The sequence below is a fragment of the Cannabis sativa genome, chromosome 4 (assembly GCF_029168945.1).
Source record: "Cannabis sativa cultivar Pink pepper isolate KNU-18-1 chromosome 4, ASM2916894v1, whole genome shotgun sequence".
Lineage (NCBI taxonomy): Eukaryota > Viridiplantae > Streptophyta > Magnoliopsida > Rosales > Cannabaceae > Cannabis > Cannabis sativa.
The window spans coordinates 79,154,509-79,180,500 of record NC_083604.1 but is presented as its reverse complement, the minus strand read 5'-3'; the positions used below and the strand labels follow the sequence as shown (position 1 = coordinate 79,180,500).

At 31.3% G+C, this 25,992-nt stretch overlaps 3 protein-coding genes across 3 annotated transcripts; 2 read left to right on the top strand and 1 right to left on the bottom strand.

Moving 5' to 3' along the window:
- Positions 1-507: 507 nt before the first annotated feature.
- Positions 508-1,855, bottom strand: LOC115714568 (uncharacterized protein At5g48480). Its single transcript, XM_030643308.2, has 2 exons — positions 1,403-1,855; positions 508-995 (listed from the first exon to the last, which is right to left on the bottom strand). Exons 1-2 carry the CDS (start codon positions 1,690-1,692, stop codon positions 773-775), a joined length of 513 nt encoding a protein of 170 aa, XP_030499168.1. The 5' UTR covers positions 1,693-1,855; the 3' UTR covers positions 508-772.
- Positions 1,856-12,147: 10,292 nt separating this feature from the next.
- LOC115714801 (protein PEP-RELATED DEVELOPMENT ARRESTED 1, chloroplastic) lies at positions 12,148-17,210 on the top strand. Its single transcript, XM_030643554.2, has 10 exons — positions 12,148-12,604; positions 13,498-13,653; positions 14,050-14,118; positions 14,243-14,413; positions 14,944-15,087; positions 15,175-15,333; positions 15,442-15,507; positions 15,761-15,820; positions 16,069-16,126; positions 16,379-17,210. Exons 1-9 carry the CDS (start codon positions 12,230-12,232, stop codon positions 16,111-16,113), a joined length of 1,245 nt encoding a protein of 414 aa, XP_030499414.2. The 5' UTR covers positions 12,148-12,229; the 3' UTR covers positions 16,114-16,126; positions 16,379-17,210.
- Positions 17,211-20,530: 3,320 nt separating this feature from the next.
- Positions 20,531-24,803, top strand: LOC115714047 (fimbrin-2). Its single transcript, XM_030642571.2, has 14 exons — positions 20,531-21,024; positions 21,115-21,285; positions 21,536-21,780; positions 21,885-22,056; positions 22,156-22,194; positions 22,298-22,366; positions 22,490-22,606; positions 22,697-22,908; positions 23,016-23,171; positions 23,485-23,684; positions 23,808-23,965; positions 24,079-24,175; positions 24,277-24,368; positions 24,482-24,803. Exons 1-14 carry the CDS (start codon positions 20,935-20,937, stop codon positions 24,665-24,667), a joined length of 2,004 nt encoding a protein of 667 aa, XP_030498431.1. The 5' UTR covers positions 20,531-20,934; the 3' UTR covers positions 24,668-24,803.
- Positions 24,804-25,992: the final 1,189 nt, after the last annotated feature.

Sequence of the window (25,992 nt, the reverse complement as noted above, 5' to 3'; positions counted from 1 at the left end):
ACTAACAATAAATAGAATCATAAATGAAACCTGCAGTGATTTTAAATTTGAACATACATCAACATTTTAATAAATAAATAAATAAAAATGTAATCATTCAATTTTTCTTTTTCCAAAATAAAAATTTACTTAAGCACCTTTTCCGAGTAGCTATACTGCTGACTCACGAGAAAACCAAATGACCCCATTCAATCAGCCGAGAGGACCACTTTAAAACCAAACCAAACCCACCCTCCCATTGCCACGTCAGATAAGATTTAATATTGTCTATTATTTAGTTTAAAATAAAAATTCTAACCATAAAGGAATGACTTGCTTGGACTCGTGCGACGACCTCATTGGCTACGTACAAAAAGTAGTCAACGAAAAATTTATTTACCAAAACCCAATTTGCACTCTCTTTAAACCAAGATAATTAATTTCTACTATCAATAAAAAATAAAAATAAGCATCAAAGGCAACATTAATGTTAGTTGAACCAAAAAAAAATAAAGAGAGAGAGACACGTGTCGGTTAAAAGAGGCGCATGATTAGTTTGTCTAATTCAAAATCAACGACAGATGATCAAATATCATTACCGTATCAAAATACTAAAATATTTAGGCCTAAAACCGAGTCCCTATGATTAAACCAAGTACTGACATGTAAGAGAGTAACCATTTCATGATATGAAGGGGCCCACATCTTCACTCGCTACAAAAGCTTAGGGAAAAAAAAGTGAAGAAAATACACAGTAAAAAAAAAGTCTAAATCTGATTAGATCTAACGGCCTTTAAGCTTCCACGGTAGCGCACTTCTTGACTGGAGAACAGATGAGCCAGGAGAATCCGTACGGGTCAGTGACCTTCCCCACGCTCCCACCGCAACACGCGCCTTCACCTTCGACGACTTCCCCCTCAGCTACGGCTCCGGCGCTCACGGCCTTGGCTATGGCAGCAGCGACATCCTCAGTCTCTAGGCAAAGCACAACACCACCAGATCCCTCTGACTTGACACTGGTATAGACATGAGAAAAGCTTTAATGGTTAATAGTGTATAAAAAACAAACAAAAAGGAAGAGAGAAGGTTCAAGTTGCAGAGGTGATAAATCTAATAAAATAATAGAGAACAAACTGAACAGTATAAAAAGCGAAAGAAACTAGAGACCGTACATCGAGGGAGCACAAATGAACACAAAAATGAAGCAAAATAGTTGGATAAAGACAAGAACCAACAGATCTAATCCATAAGAAAATTCCAAAACAAAAGCATAAATGACAAAAAAAATACACAGAAACATTTAAAAGGAAAATAAGAAAAAAAAAATGCAAGAAACCAAAACGCTCACAGTAATATATGTACGGACATTAATCCAAAGCTACGAAAACACGGATGATCACCGGAAAAGGACAGGAACACTTACGGAGCAGCCGAGTCTGCGACGAGATCAGAGACGAGAACAGTAGAGCCAGCAAGCGAGAGCTCAGCAGAGAGAATGAGTGGCGTCTCTTGCTCGGCCTTACGCTTAGAGTGCATGGTCCGGCCAACCTCCTCAGCTCCAAACGCAGCCTTGTAAAACTGTACGGCGTCATTAGCCTTAGGTGCCTCAACTGATATCTGAGGCTTCACGGCCGTGAAAGTGACGGTAGATACGGCAGGTGCTGCTGCGTCCTTCTCGACACCTCCTCCGTTCTGGACCTCCTGTTGAGCCATGGAAGGCTAAAAAGAGAGAAGAGAAAACGAAGATTGTAGAGAAAGAAAGAAGAGAATCGAAACCCTAGGAGAGAGAAATTAGAGTTTCTGGATAACGAAAATGGCGTGGGGTTTGGGTTGAGAGTGTGGTGGGGTACTTATAGAAGCGGGGAAGCGCAACCGTCAGTGCTGTGTGTGTGAGGATAGAACCGGTAATTAAGACAAAATTGTTAAATTACGAAATAACCCCTAATTTTTTGTATAATTTACTAATTATGCCACTTTCTCTCTTGGTGCTTTTCCCTCGAATAAACGCCTAAAGCTTGTCACGCACTCCAACTAAGTCGTTTCAGTAAACTCTTCTATGCTATTTACTGTCCGGTTCCCTTCTTTACTGTACTGTACTTTTTATATAATATAATATTAATTAATTAATTAATTTCCCAACTTTTGTAAACAATAAATAAATTAATCTAGTTCATTGTTAAAAATATATATATATATATTTATTAATCTAACCTGGCTAATATTAAAAGAAATTAAAAATATATAGAAATCAAGTTGTGTGATGATTAAAATTAATTTGTTTATTTTTAATTTTGAACTTTTCTTTAACTCAATTTTTAACTTGAAGTTAGGTTTGAGATGATTTTTTTTTTTTTTGAAAAGGGGTTTGATTTGAGATGATATTTAAAAACATTTTTCATATGAATTAGTGGGGATGAATTTTGAGTGACATTTGTGTTTTTTTAAGAGGACATTTGTGTTTTTTTTAAGAGGACATTTGTGAATTATGTCAAAAAATAATAAAAAGAGTGACATTTGTGAATTAGTGTGGCTGCATTTGAAGTGATATTTAGGATTTTTTGAAAGTTGTTGGTATAATTTAATATTAGATTTTATTTATTTTAATTTAATAATTATTATATACTCGTTTTATTTTAAAGAATATATAATTTAATAATATAGTACACTTGTGAAAAGATTATTTTGATGTATCTGTTTTGACATTTAGTAAAAAAAATTAGTTTATTTTTTTTTATGATTATAATATTGTAATTATTTAAAATCACATGTAAATTTTAAAATTTTTTGAATAATTTATAATGTGAAAAATAAAATATAAATACTTTATACACTTAACTATTTTTTTATATATGTGGTAAATAATTTTGTAAATATTATTTTTAGTAAAAATAATATTTAAATTTTACTTTTAATAATATAAACTGTTTACTTAAATTTTGATGGTGGTGATGTGGCAAAAATGATGACACGTGATACGAGGACATTAGGACTGAATTGATGAAGAATGTGTAAGTCACAACCGTAAGTCATGACCGTAGGTCCTGCCCGTTGGAAGAGAAGTCTGACAGTCATATTTCTCCCTAGCTTGAGCAAGATGACTACCCTAGGGGAACGGTGGACGTAAGACCCTCATAAACAGGATGTACGTACAATTACCACACATGTACAGGAATCAAACCAGTCTAAGGGGGTATACATTAATACCCCTACCTCAAATGTAATGGTCTACTCAAAAGGTGATGAGGTTAGTTTAGGGGTACAGCCCTTATCCCCCTAAAAGTTAGTTTAGGGGTACACCCCTTACCCCCTAAGGGGTTAGTCTAGGGGTACACCCCTTATTATATAAAGGGTTTATCTAGGAGTACATCCCTTACTCCCTAAGGGGGGTATTCTAGGGGTATGTCTCTACCCCTGCACCCTCACGGTCCAAGTAATAACACATTCCACCTACATAAGACATGATTGATATAGTGCATCTTCATAACGTTAAGACTACACACAACATCGAAGATCAAGTGGAAGGAGCCTCGGGGGTACCACCCCGAGGTGACGACTATCACCCCCTTCGGAGTGGGTCTCAGGGGTGGCACCCCAAAGTAGGGGCTATAACCCCAAAGAAAGTTAAACGGTCATAACTTACTCTGAGGGACCTTCATCGCCAGTAACTAGTTCAAATATTTAAATTCCATAAAAAGTTCAATAGTGGTTGTGAACCCACAAAAATAGCAGAATATTATCACAAGAGTCGGATTACAACCACATTCGAAAACTAAGGAGACAGTTGAGATATCTCCGCAATAACCGCGTCTCTTGAAGCAAGAAGCACTAACCTTTCTCTTATATAAATGGTCACCCATTACCTGAGAATGGATCCGAAAATTTGAATACTTAGAGAAAAAAAACTATGTTATTGTTATCTTTTGCATTAGAGAGCATGTTATTAATTTTGTAATACTGATTAATAAAATATAAATGGAGTAGACTATTACTGATATCTTCGGTCGAACCTCTTTAAATTCTGATATTATTATTTATATTTATTGATCATTTTTTATTTAAATCTTATTTATTACAAATTCAATCTGTGTCATTTAACTAAAAATCTAATCAATGCATATTAAAAAAAATAAAATTTGTAGGTAATTTTAGAACTACAATATACCTTTAGAAGTTGTATTAAAATAGTCTTTTCTTCTTTTAATTTTAGAGAAAGGGGAATTCGAATTTGGAAGTTTTTCCTTATGAAGAAAAATATAAAACCACTAAATTGTAATTAGCGTAGAAAAGGATTTGTAGTAAAGTGTATTATAATTTTTTTTAGTCATTTTAATGAAAAAAGAAGGGAAAAAGTTGTAATGAGTTATTATTATCAATAGAATTAATGAGGCACCTGTTTTGATTTTTAGAAAAAATAAAAATAAAGAGGCTTCTGTTTCTGACAAACAAGTTAGTAGACAACAGTAGGTTTTTTTTTTTTTTTGGAAGAATAAATTTTAAATAAAAAATGGCATCAACTGCGTGGGCAACATCTTCTTCACCACTTTTTTATTATTATTATTATTATTAAAATTAATTATGTTTTATTAGAATTTATATATAGATTTAATATTTAATAAGAAAATATATTATATATATGACTGTGAGTATATACGTATTATCCAATCAAATATATAAAAGTATATTGTCAGAGTATGATCCAACCAAATAGATATCAAATCAATGTACTAGTAATTGTATATTTGGCTAAGCAAAACATACAATGTTATTAATATGTATTAATTTTTATAATTTTTGTATTGAAATGATTAATAATGATAATAATAATAATATTTACTATTACAAGTCCTATTTTACTGTAATTCGAAATAAGTGGTAGACATTAAGGCATGGGAAGTTAGAGTAACTGCTGACAAAAAAAATAATTAATAATAAGAGTAAAAGTTTTTATGCCTGGATTTCAATGGTTTAAGTCTAGCTTTGACTATATGCCCCGTAATTTGGTAATAATTATTTTTTTTTAAAAAAAAACAAAGAGCATTAATACTAAAAACAAATTAAAAGTATTATTTTGAATTATATATTACATGTAAGAGCATTGTTATTAAGTATCAGTGGTGTTTAAGCACTTTCTTGACATGTCACGTTGCGATTAACTAGCGATACTCTCTAAAAGTTATTATAAACTATGTGAGACCTGATATTTAGTTGTACCAATAGCAATACTGACACATAGAACGGTGCTAGACACCACTTGTATCTTTTAGCATTTCTCTATATGTAATAGAGTGGTCGAATAGCCAAAAAAATATACACATTTAAAGTTATGCTAAGTACACGTTAAAAAAAAAAAGTTATGCTAAGTAATATGTAAAATTAAAATATAATTTGAAAAAATATATATTTTTTTCATTTTAATTTAAAAGAGAAGATGAATAGGAAAAAAAAATGTGAAGGGAAATGGAAGTACAGAGAAAAAAAAGAAAATAAATAAATAAATTTAATGTTAATAATTTTTTATTTTTTATTTAAGAATTTTTTTTTATATTTTTTAAAAAAGTATACTACATGACTAATGTAAATGTAAATTTAATCTACTTTGATAATTAATAAAAAATGGAATGAAAATATAAATTTGCAAATGGAAATGTCGTTTGATTGGTTTAGCTATAAAAAAAAAAACTAAAAAAAAAATAGTTGTTATAGGAAGTGAAATATAGGAGATTTAGCCACAAATACTTCTATTTGATAAATTTACAATATCAATTCAACACATAAATCTAATTTATTTGTTCTACTTCTCTTCTTCATTTCAACAATTTATTAATTCTTTAATGTTATATTTATCTATATCCCAAAAATTAAAATATATCTCAAATTTATTTAATGTCTCACTACTTAAATTTAAAATAATATATTTTTATAAACATATATCTTTTTTTAATGAGAATTCAATTTTACTAACCAATAATTTCAACTATCAAATAAAATATAAATTAGTTAAAATACACTTCAAATTGAATCAACGATCAGAAAATAAAATAACAACCTTAACAAAGTCACATGCTACTTAATTAGCAGATCATTTAAACAAAAAAGATAATAACATTTTTCAAAGGATCAAACAAGCTTTTACAAACAAAGAAATCATATTCAAAGAGCTTTGTAAAGCTTGTACTACACATAGACAATTTAATTTCACATTAACTCGTTGCCACTTCCTTTCTTTTAACCAAATGAGAACTTCTTTAATCTGTAAGGCCTCTACTAGGATCAATTCTACCACACCATGAACCAGTTGTGTCCGATTCTCAACTAGCTTGCCATTTGATTCTCAGGCCACTAAACCAAGGTCATAGCTTAAGCCTCTATAGAGTCATGTCTACATTAACCTTGATATTATTGACTTGTGGTGCAGTCAGGGCTTGTGCTAAGTAATAATGGGTCCAAAAAACTTTTTTGTGTGTATTTTATCTAAAGTAAAGTGTGAGTATTATTAGCTCTCTTTTTATAAAATTTTTAAAAAAATGTCATTTTTTTTCAATGCAAAAAATATACTATATTAAAATTTTGAGTTTTGGATTTGGTGAGCCCTAAGCACGAGCCTAACTTGCCTTAGCCTAGTGGAATCTAATGCTTACTCTCATCACCTGTCTGACAAGCAAACCATAATGTATGATGTCGGACTTTCTAGCATTAAATGTTACTTAAAACAAATTAATTATTTTTTTGTGGAACATAAAAAACAATCATAAATAAATGAATAACAGAAAAATTTAAATTCGTATGTTTTAGGATAAAGTATTAAAAATGTTGGACTTTCATTAAACATCACAAAAAAAATCTAAATATAATAAACTATTTTTGTAAAACTATTATTCTTAGATTCCCTCTCTACTTTCTATCTACTCGGCTTATGCAAATGCGACATTTATTATATATTTTAAAATGCACATTTATTTGCGAGTCATGGGAATAAAATATAAACTAAAGTGACTTGTATTTGCATGGGTGATGAATGTGGCTAGGTTAATTTTTTTAATGAAATAAATCCAAAATTCAAGTTTACCTAATTAAAAAAATATAAATATTGAAAATTCAGATGGAGTAGTTAATACCACTTTTGGTTGACAGAAAGAGGAAATGAGACTAGTCTTCTTTGATCTCCAATATAATATAATGAATTAATTGCTATAGAGAATTTGTGAATGTTGAATTTGAATACACAACACACTAATATAAAATAGTGAAGTTGATCATAATCTTGAGTTAAATTGCAATATAAACTTCACAATTTTATATTGGTTTCTCTTTTTAAATCGTAACGTCCCCGCTTCAAATCTCCATTGGGCCCTTACACCCACAGGCTAATGGCTCTTATACACAAGTACGCCATTCTAGCTGCTTCCTGGATTGACGACTGACCCTACAGACCAACACGAGTGTTTTCAGCATACTTTGTCCTCACTCGCACGCTTTCCCAGGAGGTCATCCATCCTAAAATTGCCCCAAACCAAGCACGCTTAACTGTGGAGTTCTTTCATGATGGGCTACCGAAAAACAAGATGCACCTTGTTGATATAAGTAATACCAATCAATCCATTTAAGCCTTCTTCAACTGTGTAGTCCCATACCTACACAGTCTTAGAATCATCCCACTTGACCTTCCCCAGGCGGTGTGGGATTGCACAGCTTACCCGGTGTTTCCCCTTACGGATCACGGGACTACTGACTGTCACATAAATCATTTTATATTTAAATGTTGGAACGTATTTTTTGTGAATTATTAAAACATTTGGAAAAGTGAGTCCTTAGAGGGCTAGTCTCACGTTGGATATTTATGTATAAGTGTGTATATATATATATAGTATAAATACAAACAATTGGGTAGGATCCCAAAGGCCAAAGGGTACTATTTTTGTGGAAGAGGGAAGAGACACACGAAGGCTTGCTTGAACAACATGAACGTGCGTCGCTTCGCTGCCATTTGACCGAGCTGAGTTGGCGTGCAACTTAATTTTTGGAGAAAATTTATTTATTAAATTATTATGTTTATTTTTAATTAATTAAAATATTTTTTTAAACATGTTTAATTAATTGGTAAACATAGATGTATTCTCGTCTAGACTTTCAGCATTGTTCCTACGATCCCACGTTAAAACGTGCAGTAGAGTTCCGATACAGTGGTATTCCCAAAGTTTATTCGATAAATTCGTTCATTTAATTTTTCTGTAGCAACCATTTCAACAATTTTAAGACGTTGTGTTTCTGTCATGACTATCGATGAGAATTCTGGTATTGTTGATATTAATAAATTTTTTAGTTTTGAGGGGAATCATTTTAAAAGATGGAGATAGAAAATGTTATTTTTTCTCTCTATGAAAACTGTTGTTTATGTTCCGATTGTTAGGATTTATAAAACCCTCAAAAAATGTAAATAATAACAAATCTAACCATATTATAAAAGTGCTTTAATATAAAAAATCTTAAATCATATTTTATAGAACATTTGTTAAATTAAAAAAGAAGATGATGATAATAAAATGAATGGAAGCACTAATCTGAAGTCATTGTTGGAGATTGCACTCTAAAGTATTTTCTTTGATGGGAATGAGAGAATACAAGAACTCTAATATTTTTTGGAGACCACTACTTATTTATAGGCTCATTATAGAATAAATACATTTGATCAGATTTCTTATGAGCTCTCCTTAGGAAGAACATCTCTTTTCCACTATGATCCAAATTTAGACAGTCACAACAATGATGGAGATTTCTTGTCACACTCTTTGACTGAAAATCTCAATGATCTCTCGATTATAATCTAATTTAGTTTCTCTCTTTTCTTGCAGAAAACCAATTGACTAATTCTCTTTCTTGTCTCTCTCTCTGACAATCTTAGAGCTTCTCTCACTAACTTGAAGAAAACTTCTTGCTCTTCTAATCTGATCAATGAGATCGATCAAATGTATTTATAGTCTTCTGTTTCTATTAAATCAGTTGAAAAAGAATAAATGACAACAAGTTTAGTTAAGTTGATTATGTCACATAGGATTGGTTTAGTTCCATGTGAAGTGACTTTAGTTGTGTCTCGAGTGATCAAGTGTGCAAGGTTCCATTATATGATGTCTTTGCTAATGATGGGATTCAAAACAGCACATGGCAATTAGAGAAATATATTCGTAAAGAGAAAGATTCATACTTACTAAAGTGCTATTAAAAGACTCAAGCTCAAAGTAATAACGGAGTTAGGGGGTGCCATAGTCCCCAATTTTTTTTTTTTTTTTATATTATTAAAAATTATATGTAAAAGTTAATTAAAAAATAAAAATATATGACAAATAAGATTGTGACTTAAGCATGTTGCAATGGACTCAATCTTGGTTTTAATTGATGGAAGAAACAACAAACTAGTGAGAATATTAAGTAAAAGAGAAAGATTAATCTAGACTTAAACACAATATTTATTGTTGGAGATTTTTCATTTGCTCTAACACTACTACACATTATTAACGTGAGATTCTTTAACATACGAGAGACATAAGTTGTGGCGGGTTTCTCTGCTGATTTTGTGAGTTTGTACATTTTGTTTCTTTCTTTACTGTTTTTTTTTATGTAATAATTTCTATGATCCACTTCTATAGTTTTTCTTTTTTTTTTGGTTGAGAAAATCCACTTTGATAGTATTGGTTTGTCTTTTTTTTGTATAATCTGGGTATGCCTACTCTAGTCACGTGAATTATTACCAGAAGAGCCCTATGATATGACCACAGTCATTTCCCTCCTATAAACAATTTCACGACAAATGATCCTATTGAAACTAAGCCCAACTTCAAGGACTAAGTGGGTTGGGACCACTTTATTTCAAACATAATTTTACATATTTACTTAAAAATTTCAAAGCATGAGGAAAAGAAAATGACTCTCTTGTCACCCACCGGACACGTGTAACAACTTCATTAGCTAATTTTAACTTAAGTAGTGGTCAACGCCCAAATTTCTTACCGAAATCTGTCCATCTCGCTCTCCCCCGTTCAACAAAGCATCACCAAAAACACTCTACATCACTTAAAAATTATAATATTTTTTTTCTTATTTACATTATTATTATTAGCAACTTTTTTCTAAAAATACTCTAATACTAAACAATACTACAAATAGCTACTATAATCCCACACTCTAATTTTTACTAACAGTTATCAATTTGTGTACATTAAAGTTAATTTTTCCTTTTTTTTTTAAAAAAAAGAAAAAAACATAAGTTGCGATGCTGGGCAGCACAACAGCTACCTTAAATACTTTTAAATTTTTCTCCAATGCTAAATCACCTTTAAAATAAGACTGAGCATCGGTCGGTTTGATCGGTTTTTTTCTATATAAAAATCCAAAATTCGATTATCGGTTTGGATTGGTGCAATCCGAAAACTGACCGACCAATCCAGAACTTATCTTAAAACCGACCGTTTTGAACCTCGGTTTGGTCGATTTAAACCGCCCAAACCGAACTTTTTTTTTCTTAAAAAAAAATAATCCAATTTATTCTATGAATACATTATTTTACATTTCACAACTACAAACATATAAATTAATTGTTCAAAAACTAATTATCTTATTCTTTTAACTTTAATATTAATAAAAAAATAATATATTATTTTTATATATTATTAGTAACTATAATACATGCAAAAAAAAACTTAATAAATTAATATATATATATATATAACGGTCGGTTTCGGTTTTTTCGATTGGTTTATTACCCCCAAAAAAAACCGACCGTTTAATGGCGGTTTTAACCGTTAGCAGTTTTTTCAGTTTTTAGTTTCGTCGCTTTCGGTTCCAACGGTGTTCGGTTGGTCAGTTTGAACGGTTCTTTCTATTTTCTAGATTTTATGCTCTACTTTAAAAGGTAGCTCTTCATCTGACACTACATGCCAAGCACTACACTAATTTTAAGCATTGGAGTTAATCTTAGAGCACGTTTAATAGAGTAGTTTGAAAGGGAGCTTGACAGAATGTGGAGTCAAAAGTGAATAAAATGAAGGAGAGAGAGAAAATTTGTGAGATCGTAGATTTTTTTTTGAAAGGAGTATGCTTTATTAAATCGAGCAGTCACTCGTAAGAATTAACATCAACTCCAAAGGTACACAATCAATAGAAAATATACGTTTAGCTAAGATACGAGAATTCCGAGCAATATAATGCGCGGCTCGATTCGCAGAACGCTTAACAAATGCCAATGATACATAAGTCACATTTTTAAAAATATTCCTACAGCCATCCACCACCAAACCGAATGCAGAATTAAAGACTTCAGAGCTTCGAATGGCCTCCACACAAACCAGGTTGTCAGATTCAATCACTGCCTAGTGGTAGTTATGCGTCTTAAACCAACTCATAGCTTCCCTGATGCCCATTATCTTAGCCAACTCTGGCAAAACTTTGCCCAACTTACAACCAGCAGCAGCAGAGATTAGGCCACCTTCAGTGTTTCTCACCATGAATCCATAGCATATTTGAGGTCGTGATAAAAAATGGTCGCGCTTACATTAATCAGTATAAAACTAAAAATCCAATGAAAATAAGAATATTCATATCTAGCCAAACAAGTTGTTTATCCATTCAAAGAGCATGCACAACTAATCTATGAGCAACACAGATTAGGGACACTCATGGAAATCTGGATAACAAACTTGTAAAAACTTCTAATAATGATCACATAATCATTTGAGTAGGGGACTCTGATAGAAAAGCAATCATAATTGTAAAATCTTGGTAGCAGACTGCAATCCATTGTCAACATCAACATCATGCAAATTTTTAAAAAAACACACTATCCTTTCTCTAAAATCTTGAAGGGGCAATAGTGTCTTCACTGCACACAAACAAAACTATAATGAGGAAATAAATATTTTATTTTCACTATAAATAAATAAAATAAGCATCAATAAATACTAGAATTTATAAAAAATACTAACAATAATCACATTAAAAAAGTTTTTCTAATAAAAAAATTATTAAAAAATAAAAATGTACATGATTTTAATTTTTTTTTTAATTTTTTAATTTAAAAAATATAAGAGTGATTAGAAAAAGTGTTACTATTACACCTTTCATAATTTTTCAAATTTTAAACGACACACCGTTTCATCATTTTGGTGTACAAACTACAAACAAAAGTAACAAAACCCCATCTGTTTCATCTACCGGTGACACAAAACCCATCCAAAACCCCGAAAATTGAAGCCACCCGGAAATGTTGCAGATCACCACCATCGTCTTCCCCACAATTTCCTACTCAGTTCCACCATCTCTCTACAACCCCACTTCTTATCCAACTCTGTTCCCATTACCCTTCTACTGCTCTTCAATTTCAACGCACCCCCACCACAAGCAGCGCTACCTACGCCTACAATGGCGACCGAAACAATTGAAGAAGAAGGCACCGTTTGTGGCCTCTGCCGCCACTTATGAAGTCGGAGGAGGTTACCCAGATGAAGAATTAGATCCGCAAGACAGAGGTAAGGTCCCCCGAGATCGTGGGACTAAGAAATTTGACCCCTCAGAGTGTGAAGCTCTGCTCAAAGGTGGAGAACAAGTCACTTCTGTTCTCGAAGAGATGATTATCCTTGTGAGCTCTCTCTCTCTCTCTCTCTCTCTCTCTCTCTCTCTCTCTCTCTCTCTCTCTCTCTCTTGTTTTTATTATTTCATTCACTTAAAGTTTCTATCTTTTTTTAATTCCTTGATAATGGAAGAAAGTTGCACTATGGAAAGATTGTGTTTTGTGTTTTATCAATTCTATATGATTAATCAAACAATTTTTTTGATTGCCCATGGTGTTTTAAGATTATTCAAACAATTATAAGTACGTCAATTAACGCCATCAGTTTCTGTTTTATCTGGTGTGAGTGACCTCTTATAATTGTGCACGGTTGGTTCAATTGGCTGAGTAACATTCTACGAAATTTAGTTATTACATTTCTGATTTCATTTTAGCTGGACTTTGATGCTCTTTTTGAGCTGGTCTGGTGCATTGGAACATTGTGATAGAGATGTTAATAATTAAGAGATGGTGAAAATGAATAAGGGAAAGGCTCAACACCATAGAAATTGTTGAGCAGCAAAGCCTTTATTTATTTAAAGTTAAGCAAAAAAAACTCTACCAAGTTACCCTCAAGCTACCTAAGACAGATAACATTAACAGCTAACTAACTATGTATGCTAACAAGAGATACATCCGAGTCAATCACTTGACCGAATGTCCCCACATTTGGTGCTTATTGTTAGTAGATATTATTGTTGTCACTCTCTCACTTATTCTCCTTTTATACAAGTTGGATAGGTTAGTTATTGTGTACTCTAGCTACAAGCTGTATATATATGCAACTGATATAATAATTATATAATAGCTTCATTTCCAGTCACCATTAATATTATTAAGAATTTAATGAATCTGATTTGTAAGTTTAACTGCAATAAATTTAGTTTGTATGCTTGCTTGTGTGTGTATGTGCGCGACTACAGTTGGAAGATATGAACATGGACGAGGCATCTGAAGAGGTGGCTGTGGAGCTGGCTGCACAAGGGGTCATAGGAAAGAGAGTTGATGAGATGGAATCTGGTTTTATGATGGCTTTGGACTACATGATCCAACTTGCTGAAAATGACCAAGATGATAAGGTTCTATTTCAGCTTTCTATGTTGCATCTTTCTGTTTTCCGTAATATGGAACTTATTTTTTGGCTAGGATATTCTGATTCTAACACAAACACAATGACCTCTAGAATTTTAAGTCAGCTTTTCTTGATTGATACCTATTGTTTTAAGTGCTCTTATTCGCTCTTGCATTTCTATGGTTTCTAGATTGCACATGTTTTTGTTTGGTTGTTAGTTTTGGGTTGGTGGAGGTTGGAAAGGACAGGTATATGCACAAGTTTTTGTAGTGATTTACGCTTCTTGTTGGTAATGATGTTTTTGGAGTACACAACTTTTGGTTTATTACCACTAGAATGACTAAATGATGTAGAAATTTATGATGTTAGCTTATTTATCTGGTTCTTGATCTGTTTTGGTCAGCGCAAGTCACTACTGGAAGTGATAAAGGAGACAGTATTATCCCATCTAACAAAAAAGTCTCCCCCGCAAGTAAGAACTATTACTTGGAACGAATTTCATGTTTCCTTCCCTTTAATATGGTGATATGTTGTCAGCAGTTATGGTCAATTAAATTCATCAGTTATAATGAAACTATTACTTCTTTTTTTTGTAGGTTCAAGTAGTAGGACTGCTGTGTAGAACTCCTCAGAAAGAGAGCAGACAGGAATTATTACGAAGAGTAGCTGCTGGCGGTGGTGTGTTTAAGAGTAAAAATGGAACTAAAGTTCATATTCCTGCTGCAAATCTGAATGAAATTGCTAATCAAGCTGATGACTTACTGGAGGTAATTACTAATAAAACACCTGCTTCACATTATACTGCACATTGTATTGAATAATTCAAATATACTAAATCATAGGAATAATCCTGATGGCCAGAAATTTTGTTGTGACATTATAGCAAAATTTACTTACAGAAGTTAGTGAAGCAAATACTGTCAACATATATGAGTAGAAATTGGAGAAATTTGGATTCTTTGGCCAAGTGCTGGACAGTTGCTATATTTGTCATTCATGATAATTTTAAAGCATTATAGATCTTTATAGAACTTAGTGTGGTTGGGATAGAGCAGATTCCCTTTGTTTCCTTATTGTGTGTTCCATTAAATCATATTATGCGGGCCTACAATAGGATAGAAGATAGAGGTTTTGACATAGCTGCAATTGACACTGTTGTTGAAGTTCTCGGTCCGGGCATTAAGATTGAGTGTTCCCCTTTCTCCCTACAGTATTTTTTGTTGTTGGTGTGGGTGTGTGTTTGCGGGATTGTTTACTTTCTCCTGTATTGATTCCAAGTTCATCAATTCTTTTGAAGACAATGGAAACACGACCTTTTGTTCCGGATCGAAAATTGCTTGCAAGACTAGTTTTAATTAGAGAGGAAGCTCGGAATATGATGGGAGGGGGCATATTAGACGAGAGAAATGACCGCGGTTTAAGTACTCTTCCAGAAGCAGAGGTATGTACTTTTGCATCTTAAGGCCTTTAAGGCATTATGACTCTGGCTATTATGGTATTCCCATGATTAAAGCTATTTTCCATGCAGGTGAACTTCTTAACAAAATTGGTTGCTTTAAAACCAGGGAGAGCTGTTCAGGAGATGATAAAAAATGTGATGCAAGGAAAAGACGAAGGTGCTGAGACTGCTGGCTCTGATGAGGAACATACAACTAATGGGCAGTTTTCAGGTGGACTCAGGGGAAGGGTGAGTCTGAGAACTCCTGTATTGTAATGTATCAATTAAAATGTAAAATTTGTTAGACATACTTAATTATGGTTATTATTCTTATTGACTCGAATGACTTATTACCAGGCGAGTGTGTCGGGAAGAAAGCCGCTTCCAGTTCGCCCTGGCATGTTTCTCGAGACTGTAACCAAGGTAAAGCTAATTATTGCTTCATGCTTAATGAGTTTTGGCTTCATGGATAAAACATGGACTTAATGATGCCTTGTGAGTGGCAATGGCTTTGTTTTGGGGCATGTCATGTCCAACTGAAAATTTTGATCAATTGCTGTTTGATTAAAATTGTTTACATATACCTTTTTAGATCAGTTCAGGCCACTATAATAAGATAAACAAGTACTGCTTAATCCAATCTAATATGGTCAATTCACTGTTCAAAATTGTCCAGGTCTTGGGTGGTATATATGCTGGGAATGTTCCCGGTATCACAGCACAACATCTAGAATGGGTAACTTTTCCTTTTTCTCGACGTTCTGCTCTCTTTACCCCGTCAAAATATTAGTACTTCATAAAATTCTAGATACTAATTGACAAAAATTCCTCAGGTTCTTTTTTCTTTCTTTGATTAGGTATTCTTTATGGAAGTTGTTATTGACTTATATGCTCAACAATCTTTTTCTTTGGAACCGACCTTATGTTTTTCTATTCTACGTTTCCTTTTTCAAACGATTCACTCTGTTGCTTTATCTAATCCAGGTTCATGAAAAGACACTTCAGGTGCTTGAGGAAATTGCATTCTAGATGTATTATGATGGTAGGTTCCACATCATCCTTATTCCTTAATTACAATATAATTGCATCTTAAGTTGGAAATGGAAATTTTGTAGGTCTAGTTTTGTCAATACCTTAGTACACAATTACAGGATGCCATAAAAGCAGTTGTTCAGTCTTAAATAGACCTTTCACAAAAGAATTAAACATAGTGTTTACTATTTCATTGCCATTTTTTATGAATCAAAGATTTATTTTTAGTATAAACACTAAATCAAATCTTCAATGATTATAGGAATCAATCGCCAATATCCTACCGGATCACACTTTAGTTAGGGATCAGCTGAAGCAACAGGATGAAGATTCAGAGTACTTGTTTAAACAATAGCAAAACACCATGTGAATGAAGGGTCCCCACAAAAACAAGGTATTTCTATTTGTAAGTGAGGTAGGGCCTTGTGATGATTTGAATGTTGTGAGTAGTAGAAGCATACACAGCAAGGATTTGTTATACATTCCTTAATTATATAATCTACAGCCTTTTCCACCCCCATGACCTCTTCTTCATCTCATTCCATAATTCCCTTTTGTTTAAATCGAAAAACAAGAAAATGTGCGAAACCTTCCAACCGACTTGGATTTGGCACTAAGCAATCTCTTCTTATGGCCTCTCTAACCCCACATTTTGGCCTAGAAAATATATGCCTACCCCCCTTATGATCTCTTCTCCTTAAGATAAAAATTCCTTTTCAGAAAGGGAGAAAGAAATAAAAAAGAGGGCATTTGGAAAAGTTTTGAGTTGCCCATTAGCAGTCTTTTCAAACACAATAGTGCCTCACAACCATAGAAGATATGGAAATGATGACCCACATGTGTCTAAAATGATATTATTCAAGTCTCACTTTTGTCAAGGGATCAAATGGTTTTTTGGGTCACTGATTTATCATCTTATGGGTGTTTTTATTAATTTATTAAGTGTAATGATTTTGGTAAAAGGTGATATCAAAGTATGGTCTGTAATGATGAATGTGTTGATACCCTTCACATGAGAAAATTAAAAAAAAAAGATGATTTTTTTTTTTTTCACATATAAACGTAATGGTTAGTTCTTAGTTGTGTTATGTTCATTCACATGCCTCATTTACTTGAGTTCTACCATTCCAACAACTTACCCTTGAAGAGGAAAAGGACATTTATTAAATATTAGTGGGTTCCAATAATTTCACCATTTTTTTTTTATTTTGTTTGGATTTTGAATACACTCCAAAATTTTGTCCTATTTTAATAATTTTTATTTCATATAAAATCTTATTTTTTTGGAATAAAGAAATATTTCACATGCCTTAAGAAACATTTTATTTTATTATAAAAAAATATTTTATTTTATATAAAATATATATTTTTTAATTTATACTAGTTTTTGTTTTTTTCTTCCTTCTCATATTCTTAAAAAAGTATATTTATAAAATAAAAATAAATATATTTTAAATATTATGACAAAAAAATTAAGATAAAATTATGTAAAATTTATTAGGAAAAAAATTATACATGATTTTAAAATAAAATTAAAATTAGTACAAAATATTTTTTTTAAAAAAACATTAAGAGTGATTTTTTAAAATTAATTTAAGTTTTTTTTATTTATAAATATTATTATGGTTTTATAATTGTGTGAATTCCAAATAATTTTTTTTTAAAAAAAAACAAATAAAAAAGGGAAGGGCATAATGTAAAGCTTGATTAAGAAAGTTGAAAGTAAAAAAATTGGAAAGAGAAAATAACTTCAACTACAAAATCTAAAGAGTTGGAAGTATTATTTGACTGACTGGAGACAAAGACACTTGAATTACATAAAAGGTTTAAGATGCTTTTTTTTTCCCTCTTGACTTGGATTGATCTAATTAATGGTGGGTCACATAATATTCTCATCTCTATCTGATTTTAGTAAAATTGATCTTAATTTAATAAAGAATAATTGTTAAATTAGTAAAATCAACTTAATATTATCTAATAATCTATGTAGCTCTATTTTTGTCAGTGAAAGGTACGAGTAAATAAATGCCATAGGTGAAAAGAACTGAATTGTTTTACCAAATCTTTTAATCACATTTATTTCTCTTATAGGCATTAAATCACTACATTTATTGACACCCATGTCTACCAAATGCACATACTTTAATGGGTTTTTTTTTTGTTTGAAAAAAAAAAAAAGAAGATAAAATTTGAGTGAAACTATAGTAAATAGTAACAATAAACCAATGAAGGCATGAGCTGTCTCTGAAAACATGAAAGAATTGTTGTAATTATTGGTGTAAAAAGATGATTTAAGTTTATAAATTGTATATCAAAAGATTGATCTTAAATCTTTCTTACAATTACGTACAAGCTAATCGTAGAGTTAAATCCCACTTTACTTACACGAAATTTTATTTGAGGGCAAAGAATATAATAATAAACAAAAATTTACCAACATTTGGTGTTACATAATTAGTAAGCTTATTATATTATATAATATATGATATATTCATACATAGTATATATTTTGTAGGAAGACTTCAAAAACAACCATTCTATAATATATAGAACTTTTTAAAAAGGCACGCAAGCTTTTATACACTAGTTAGTGGATCTTTGCTTTTTTTTTTTTTGAAACAAAACCTAGCTGAATTGACCATTTTGCCCTTTTAAAATAATGGACTTTCTTTTTTTTATTGGTAGATTAGATTGATCTTCTAGAACTCATGAATACATTATTAACGGTAAAGAATGATTTAAAATTTTAAATGCTCTTAACTTATGAAGCTCTCGTAAACATTTATATTCAAACTAAGTACTTAAACAATTCAAAGTAAGTGAGATTATTATTATATTATTATAATATAAATTAAAAGTTGAGTATTTTAAGTTCGGATTACTTTAGATTCTTTGTAAATCTTTAAACTCTAATAATAATTTTTTAAACTAACTTATAATTATATATATTTTTTAGGGTAAGTACCATTTTGGACCCTTTATTTTACAAAAATTACAAATTGGACCCTGTGTTTTGTTAAATGACAAAATGGACCCTGTATTTTTTAAAATAATAAAAATAGGACCCTGAGCTTAATTTTTAACAATTTTTTTTTTAATACAACCAACTTGAAGACAATGCTTAATACGAACAGATACAAAAAAATGTAAACAGTTTTGTCATAACACTTTTAGATCGGATTATAATTAAATTTTATTTTGACAAAAATTCAATTCAGGGTCCTATTTGTACTATTTTAGAAAATAGAGGGTCCATTTTGTCATTTAATAAAACACAGGGTCTAATTAGTAACTTTTGTAAAACAGAGGGTCCAAAATGGCATTTACCTTATTTTTTTTAAAAAAACACCTCATTAAAGCCTCTTCAGTAAACTGAATGGGAGAAATCTCAAAAAGGAAAAGAGTGCCCAAAATATATTTTTAGCAATATTCTTTATTTAGATAGAAAAGTAAATTTCATTTTAGATCTTATTTTTTTTTTTTTAAAAAAATTATTAATTGGATAAACTATTTTGTTAAATTATAATTCAAATCTTGTAATTTAGCAAGAATAAATACAAAGTAACCAACACCTTAGATCAACTTATTGTTATGTTCTATTTTAATAAAAAATTAAGTTCATAATATTATTGTATACTATAATATTTAAAAAATAAATAAAAACTCTAAATTATTATTTAACAAAACTTCTGTCAACAATATTTATAAAATATAGGCTATAAAATAGTATTTACTTAAATAATTTTGTTGCCCTAAGGTGAGCTTATTCCCACAACTATGTTGGTATGGTAGATTTTCCCTCCATTCATATGAACGTATTTTGTAAAGACCATAAAGTCTAGTTTTATGTTTAATGAATAAACATTTCATTTAATAATAATAATAATAATAATAATAATACTATTTAAGATTTTGTATTTTGTAAAAGTTACTCATTAAATTTTCAGTTTTATTAAATGATAAAATTGACCATATATTTTTCAAAATACTAAATAGTATAAATAGCACATTGAGCTCAATTTTTAATAATTTTTTTAATATAATTAATTTAAAGATAATTTCTAGCACAAACAGATGTAGAAAATATAACCAGTTTTGTCATAACACATTTAGATTGAGTTATTATTAAGTTTTTTTTTCACAAAAAATCAGTTAGGGTACTATTTAATATTATTTTGAAAAATATAAGGTCCAATTTATCATTTAACAAAATAAATAGTGCAATCAATAATTTTTACAAGATACAAATTTAAAATAATATTTAAACAAATAATAATAAGAAGGAGCATATTTTATTTATTTATTTATTTATTTTAAAGAAGAAATTTTCTAACGGCCAAACCACAGTAGCTAGGGACACAAGGGTCATAATTTGAATTCTCTACTAAGATAATTGTGGGCCCAGGCCCAATTGGTAGCCAAACTCTTCTCTCTTTCAAGTTTACTGTGTTATTACTTTGTTAGAGAGAGAAAGTGAAGAAGAAGAAGAAGGAGAGAGAAAGTGAAGATGATGGTAACACTCATAATTTGAATTCCTTATCAAGTGAACAACTTTGAACACTGACAGCTCTACACCGTCCCAACTGTGTTGGCCCTCCTCTCTCTCTTTTCCTCCTAGCTACTACTGTACACTACTACTCCTCCTTTTTAGTTCTTCTCAAACTTAATTCATTCAAAAATATTAACTCATAAAAGCCATAGATACAGATACTACACAACACCCCAGAGTTCAAAGCTTCAATCTTTTTCTTCTTCTTATTAAAGAAGAAGAAGAAGAAGTGAAAATCTTTATCTGGGCAAGTGAGTTCTTGAGCTTTTATGATGTCAGGCTACGTGGGCATTCTTGTTTCAGATCCATGGCTTCAAAACCAATTCACCCAAGTTGAGCTTCGTAGCTTGAAATCTCACGTAAGTCATTGCCCCTTATTGTTCTTCTTATGAAAGAGTTTATATTTTGGTTTAAAGATCTGATGTTCTGTTTTGTTTTGGTGATTTAAGTTTACTAGCATGAGGAGAGAGAGTGGTAGGCTTACGGTTGGTGACCTGGCTTCAAGGATGTCGAGTTTGAAAGTTGTGGGAGAGAATTTGACAGAGGAAGAAAGAGCTTCTCTTATCCAAAATTATCACGATAATCTTGATGATGATGTTGATTTTGAGTTCTTTCTCAGGGTCAGTTTCACTCTTTCATTGACTCTATTTTCAATTCATTAATGGGATATTGTTAGCACTTTCAAACTGATCTGTTATCCTCTAGATCAAAACGCTTAGAAGTTAAAATCAGAGTTAATTAATATGATCCGATTTTGTGACAGTAAATTTCATAGCTTTTTGATCAATCTTGGACTATATTGAAAAGGGTTGATTGATTCCATTTCAGAATTTTTGAGTTAAGGAAGTATATATGGATTGACATTGACAGGTTTATTTGAAACTTAATGGCCACGCTAGTGCAAGAACTGGTGGCAGTGCTGCTAAAAACTCCTCTGCATTTCTCAAAGCTGCTACCACTACTTTGCTTCATACAATCAGTGAATCAGAAAAGGCATCTTATGTTGCTCATATCAATAACTATCTATCAGAAGATGACTTTTTAAAGAGATACCTTCCTCTTGATCCTTCTACGAACGATCTATTCGAGATCGTTAAGGATGGAGTACTTTTATGGTGATCATCTTGTGTTTAATGATGATCTTTCTGTTTTGATTACAGTTCAATTGTTTTCAGGATGTAGATTTGATTGTAGAAAATCATTCTGTTTGGTTTTGCAGTAAGTTGATCAATGTGGCTGTTCCGGGAACAATTGATGAAAGAGCTATCAACACTAAGAGAGTACTCAATCCTTGGGAAAGAAATGAGAATCATACACTCTGTCTCAACTCTGCTAAGGCTATTGGATGCACTGTTGTCAATATTGGGACTCAGGATTTCATTGAAGGAAGGGTATGTACAATTGTTGTATACAAACACCAGACAAATACATATTCAATCTTTTTAGTTTTGCTAATCAATATGTTAATGACCTCTTTCTTTTGTCTTCAGCGTCATCTGGTTCTTGGAGTGATTTCCCAGATAATCAAGGTAAGATTTTTCATGAATACTGACTTTATTATTCTCAACATTACTTGTTGTGGTGAATTCAAAACAATTGTTGACCTTGTATTTGTTTTCTTTTGTTGTGTAGATTCAATTATTGGCAGACCTCAACTTGAAGAAAACACCTCAATTAGTAGAGTTGGTTGATGATAGTCAGGTAAAAAGTGTACTATTGCACTGAGTTTCTTGTTTTTGGTTCCTTTAGGAATAGATTTCAGGTTCTTATGCCAACAACTTCTCTTTTCTGATACTATATTCTTCTAATGTTCCAATTAATTAGGATGTGGAAGAGTTAATGAGTCTACCACCAGAGAAGATATTGTTGAGGTGGATGAATTTTCAATTGAAGAAATCAGAATACAGAAAAATTGTCACAAACTTCTCTACTGATGTCAAGGTACAAAATCATTAGTTGAAGCTATAGTCATGTGCTAGATTAGTCCTCCTAGCTTATATTTGAACTCTTCGGAATCAAAACTCACTGCAGGATGCCGAGGCTTATGCTCACCTCTTAAACGTTCTTGCACCCGAGCACAGTAAACCATCTGCATTGGCTGCAAAAGACCCCTTTGAAAGAGCAAAGTTAGTTCTTGCACACGCCGATAGGATGGGTTGCAAGAGATACTTAACTGCTAAAGACATTGTTGAAGGTTCACCGAATCTTAACTTGGCTTTTGTCGCGCATATTTTCCAGCATAGGTGATAATCTTTTTCTTTCTCACTCTCACTGAGAAATGTATGTAATGTGACTTATTCTGCATTTTTCACTTAAAAAGGCTTATTGTGTGTTCTTCATTCACCTGTAGGAATGGTCTCTCAAGCCAAACAAAACAGATATCATTTCTTGAAACTTTGCCAGATGACAGCCAAATCTCAAGAGAAGAGAGAGCATTTCGATTCTGGTTAAACAGTCAGGGAAATTCAGCATATATCAACAATGTCTTTGAAGACGTTAGAGATGGGTAGAGTATCTGTCTTTATTATAACTCTTTATTTTTTTTTCCCATAAATTTAATTACACAATACACAATATTTATCCAATTACCAAAATCCTATCATGGGGTTAAAGGTTTAGGTTTTGTAGCTGCGAAATGTACTATAAATCCCATAAATCACTCACACATGGGCAATGTGGAACAGAACACACACGTCTTTGTCTTTAGCTCTTTTAATGTTATTAGTTATACATTTTTGTGGCTATTCCCATATGTAAAATAGAACTGTTTATTCCTTAGTTTTCTTTTGGAACTGAAGTGGAAAGTTGGTTCTATGTAGATGGGTGCTATTGGAGACACTAGACAAGATTTCCCCAGGGATTGTCAATTGGAAGATTGCAAACAAGCCTCCAATCAAAATGCCATTCAGAAAAGTTGAAAACTGTAACCAAGTTGTAAAAATAGGGAAACAGTTGAAATTTTCCCTAGTAAATATTGCAGGAAATGATATTGTGCAGGGTAACAAAAAGCTAATACTCGGTATGTCCAATCCAATGCTACCATCCATAAACTTTCTCTAGCTATTACTCTTAAGAAGTTAACACTAATGAAGAATGCAGTTGTGGTATGTGTTCTGATATAGTTTTCGGTTGGTTTCTTCAGCTTACTTGTGGCAATTGTTGCGTTGCAACATCCTCCAATTGCTAAGAAACTTGAGGTTCCATTCTCATGGAAAGGAAATTACAGACGTCGATATTCTAGAATGGGCAAACACCAAAGTCAGCAACTCGGGAAGCCAAAGCCGCATGGATAGCTTTAAGGTACTACAATTTCATCAGTTTCAAGTATCAAAAAGGCGAGCTTTCCATTGCCGCCAGCCACCATTTCTTCTTATATAACCGCAAAAATCATAATTCTGTTTTGGATTTTACAGGATAAAAGTTTGTCAGATGGAATTTTTTTCCTAGAACTACTAAGTGCAGTGCAGCCTAGAGTTGTGAATTGGAGTCTTGTTACCAAAGGGGTAACCGGTATGTCTTATTTCTCTTGTGCTAACAAACCATTGATGTATGTCTTGAAAGTGATTTCTTTGATTAATTTACACTCATCTCTTAAACTTGGCACAATTCAGATGAAGAGAAAAAGATGAATGCCTCATACATAATCAGCATTGCCCGAAAGCTCGGATGTTCAATATTTTTGCTGCCGGAAGACATAACTGAGGTACTTTCTTTTCAAATTTCCTATAAACAAAAAAACATCACATAAAAGAACAACAAGACACTTTCATTAATCATTTCAAGTGTTATATATCTTATGCATTTGTTGTTTGTTAGGTGAACCAAAAAATGATCCTTACATTAACTGCAAGCATTATGTACTGGTTTTTGAAACAACCTGTTGAAGAAAGGCCATCTGGGATTTCAGATAGTGAGGCCTCCAGCCAATTGGAGACCATTTCAAATTCAACACTAGATGATTCTTCTTCAGAGTCATCCATAGACGAAAATAGACATCTATAAGTATTTATTTATATACATGTATGTATGTATGTATGTATTGTATTGTTTAGAGCTTTTCATAAGTGCTGTCTAAGCTCCTTTGATTTTTTTTTTTCCTTTCATCTTTTAATTAATTTATTTTTTTTTCTTTGTGAAATCAGTGTATGACAGTAGGAATTCAAGTGTTTTTGAAAGAAAAATTTTGTTGAAAAAAATTATATCTGTGAATAGCAACTTTCTCTCTTTTTAGTTAATATGATAATATATTGTACTATACTAAAAACAAAATATAAACAAATTTCTTTAGTTGAATTCTGAAAACAAATTTATTTCTGGTTGAATTCTGAGTTTGATATTATTTAACATAGAAATCTATTTTAATGGTATCTAAAGTACGGATAAATCATAAAATTAGTTAATACTCACTTTATTTCTTTTACAAAATTAAGTATTGGTATAATTAATTTTTTTTTTTGATAGTTTATAATATGTATATAAATAATTTTAATGATATGGTGGTTACGTAAATTTTAGTTGATCATTATTGAATGGTTTTAATTAATTTAAAAATTAAATAAAAATATATAATAACCTTTTGTTTTTTTATAAAATTCTAATTAAGATTAATTTAATTATAAAATAAAATTTATTATAGTTAATAATTATTTTTACAATCTTACTAAATAAAGTTCTTTTAGCAATTTTTTTCACTAAATTTATTAAAATATTTGTACGTAGCAAAATTTTTTATAATTTAAAATTATTACACATTTCATGATCTTATAATTTAAAATTATTACACATATAATCTTATAATTTGAAATAATTATATTTAAATATTTTAAAAAAAATTAAAATTAAATAAAGAATAGTTTAAAATCTAATAAAAATTAAGAAAACAATTATAAAACTATAGATAAATTAACCTTTTCTTTTTTGCCATTCTTCCTTCTTAACTAGCATCTAAACCCTAATTCTAAACTATAAAAAATCTACCACATCTAGAATCAAATCCTTATCCTAAGTTATGAATGATATAAAAGAAAATCAAACACTTTTTCTTATCCATACGATCTAGAAAATTAGGCCAAAACAATAGGTGGATTTTGAAAAACTCTAATAATAATAAAATTTCTCGTTTTATCTATCATCCTCTTTTTCTTTCTCTCCTTATTCTCAGTTGCTGACCTGCACCCAAGACTCTTCTCTGTTCGTCGACACCAATGGCAAAAATAAATATATGAGATCCAAGAAAAGGACATCGAGATTGACTGCCACGTTGTCAGAGAAAAGATCCAAGAAGACACACTAAAGCTCATTCATGTCACCACCAAAAACAACATTGC

What these genes read in the sequence shown, in the direction of transcription:
- LOC115714047 (XM_030642571.2), top strand. Translation starts at nt 20,935, where the DNA reads ATGATGTCAGGCTACGTGGGCATTCTTGTTTCAGATCCATGGCTTCAA. An exon ending in AGGATTTCATTGAAGGAAGG is followed by an intron (nt 22,057 to 22,155) that starts GTATGTACAATT and finishes TTTTGTCTTCAG; the next exon opens with CGTCATCTGGTTCTTGGAGT. An exon ending in GCGCATATTTTCCAGCATAG is followed by an intron (nt 22,909 to 23,015) that starts GTGATAATCTTT and finishes ATTCACCTGTAG; the next exon opens with GAATGGTCTCTCAAGCCAAA.
- LOC115714801 (XM_030643554.2), top strand. Translation starts at nt 12,230, where the DNA reads ATGTTGCAGATCACCACCATCGTCTTCCCCACAATTTCCTACTCAGTT. An exon ending in GTACTCTTCCAGAAGCAGAG is followed by an intron (nt 15,088 to 15,174) that starts GTATGTACTTTT and finishes TTTTCCATGCAG; the next exon opens with GTGAACTTCTTAACAAAATT. An exon ending in CAGGTGGACTCAGGGGAAGG is followed by an intron (nt 15,334 to 15,441) that starts GTGAGTCTGAGA and finishes ACTTATTACCAG; the next exon opens with GCGAGTGTGTCGGGAAGAAA.
- LOC115714568 (XM_030643308.2), bottom strand. Translation starts at nt 1,692, where the DNA reads ATGGCTCAACAGGAGGTCCAGAACGGAGGAGGTGTCGAGAAGGACGCA. An exon ending in GTCGCAGACTCGGCTGCTCC is followed by an intron (nt 996 to 1,402) that starts GTAAGTGTTCCT and finishes TGTCTATACCAG; the next exon opens with TGTCAAGTCAGAGGGATCTG.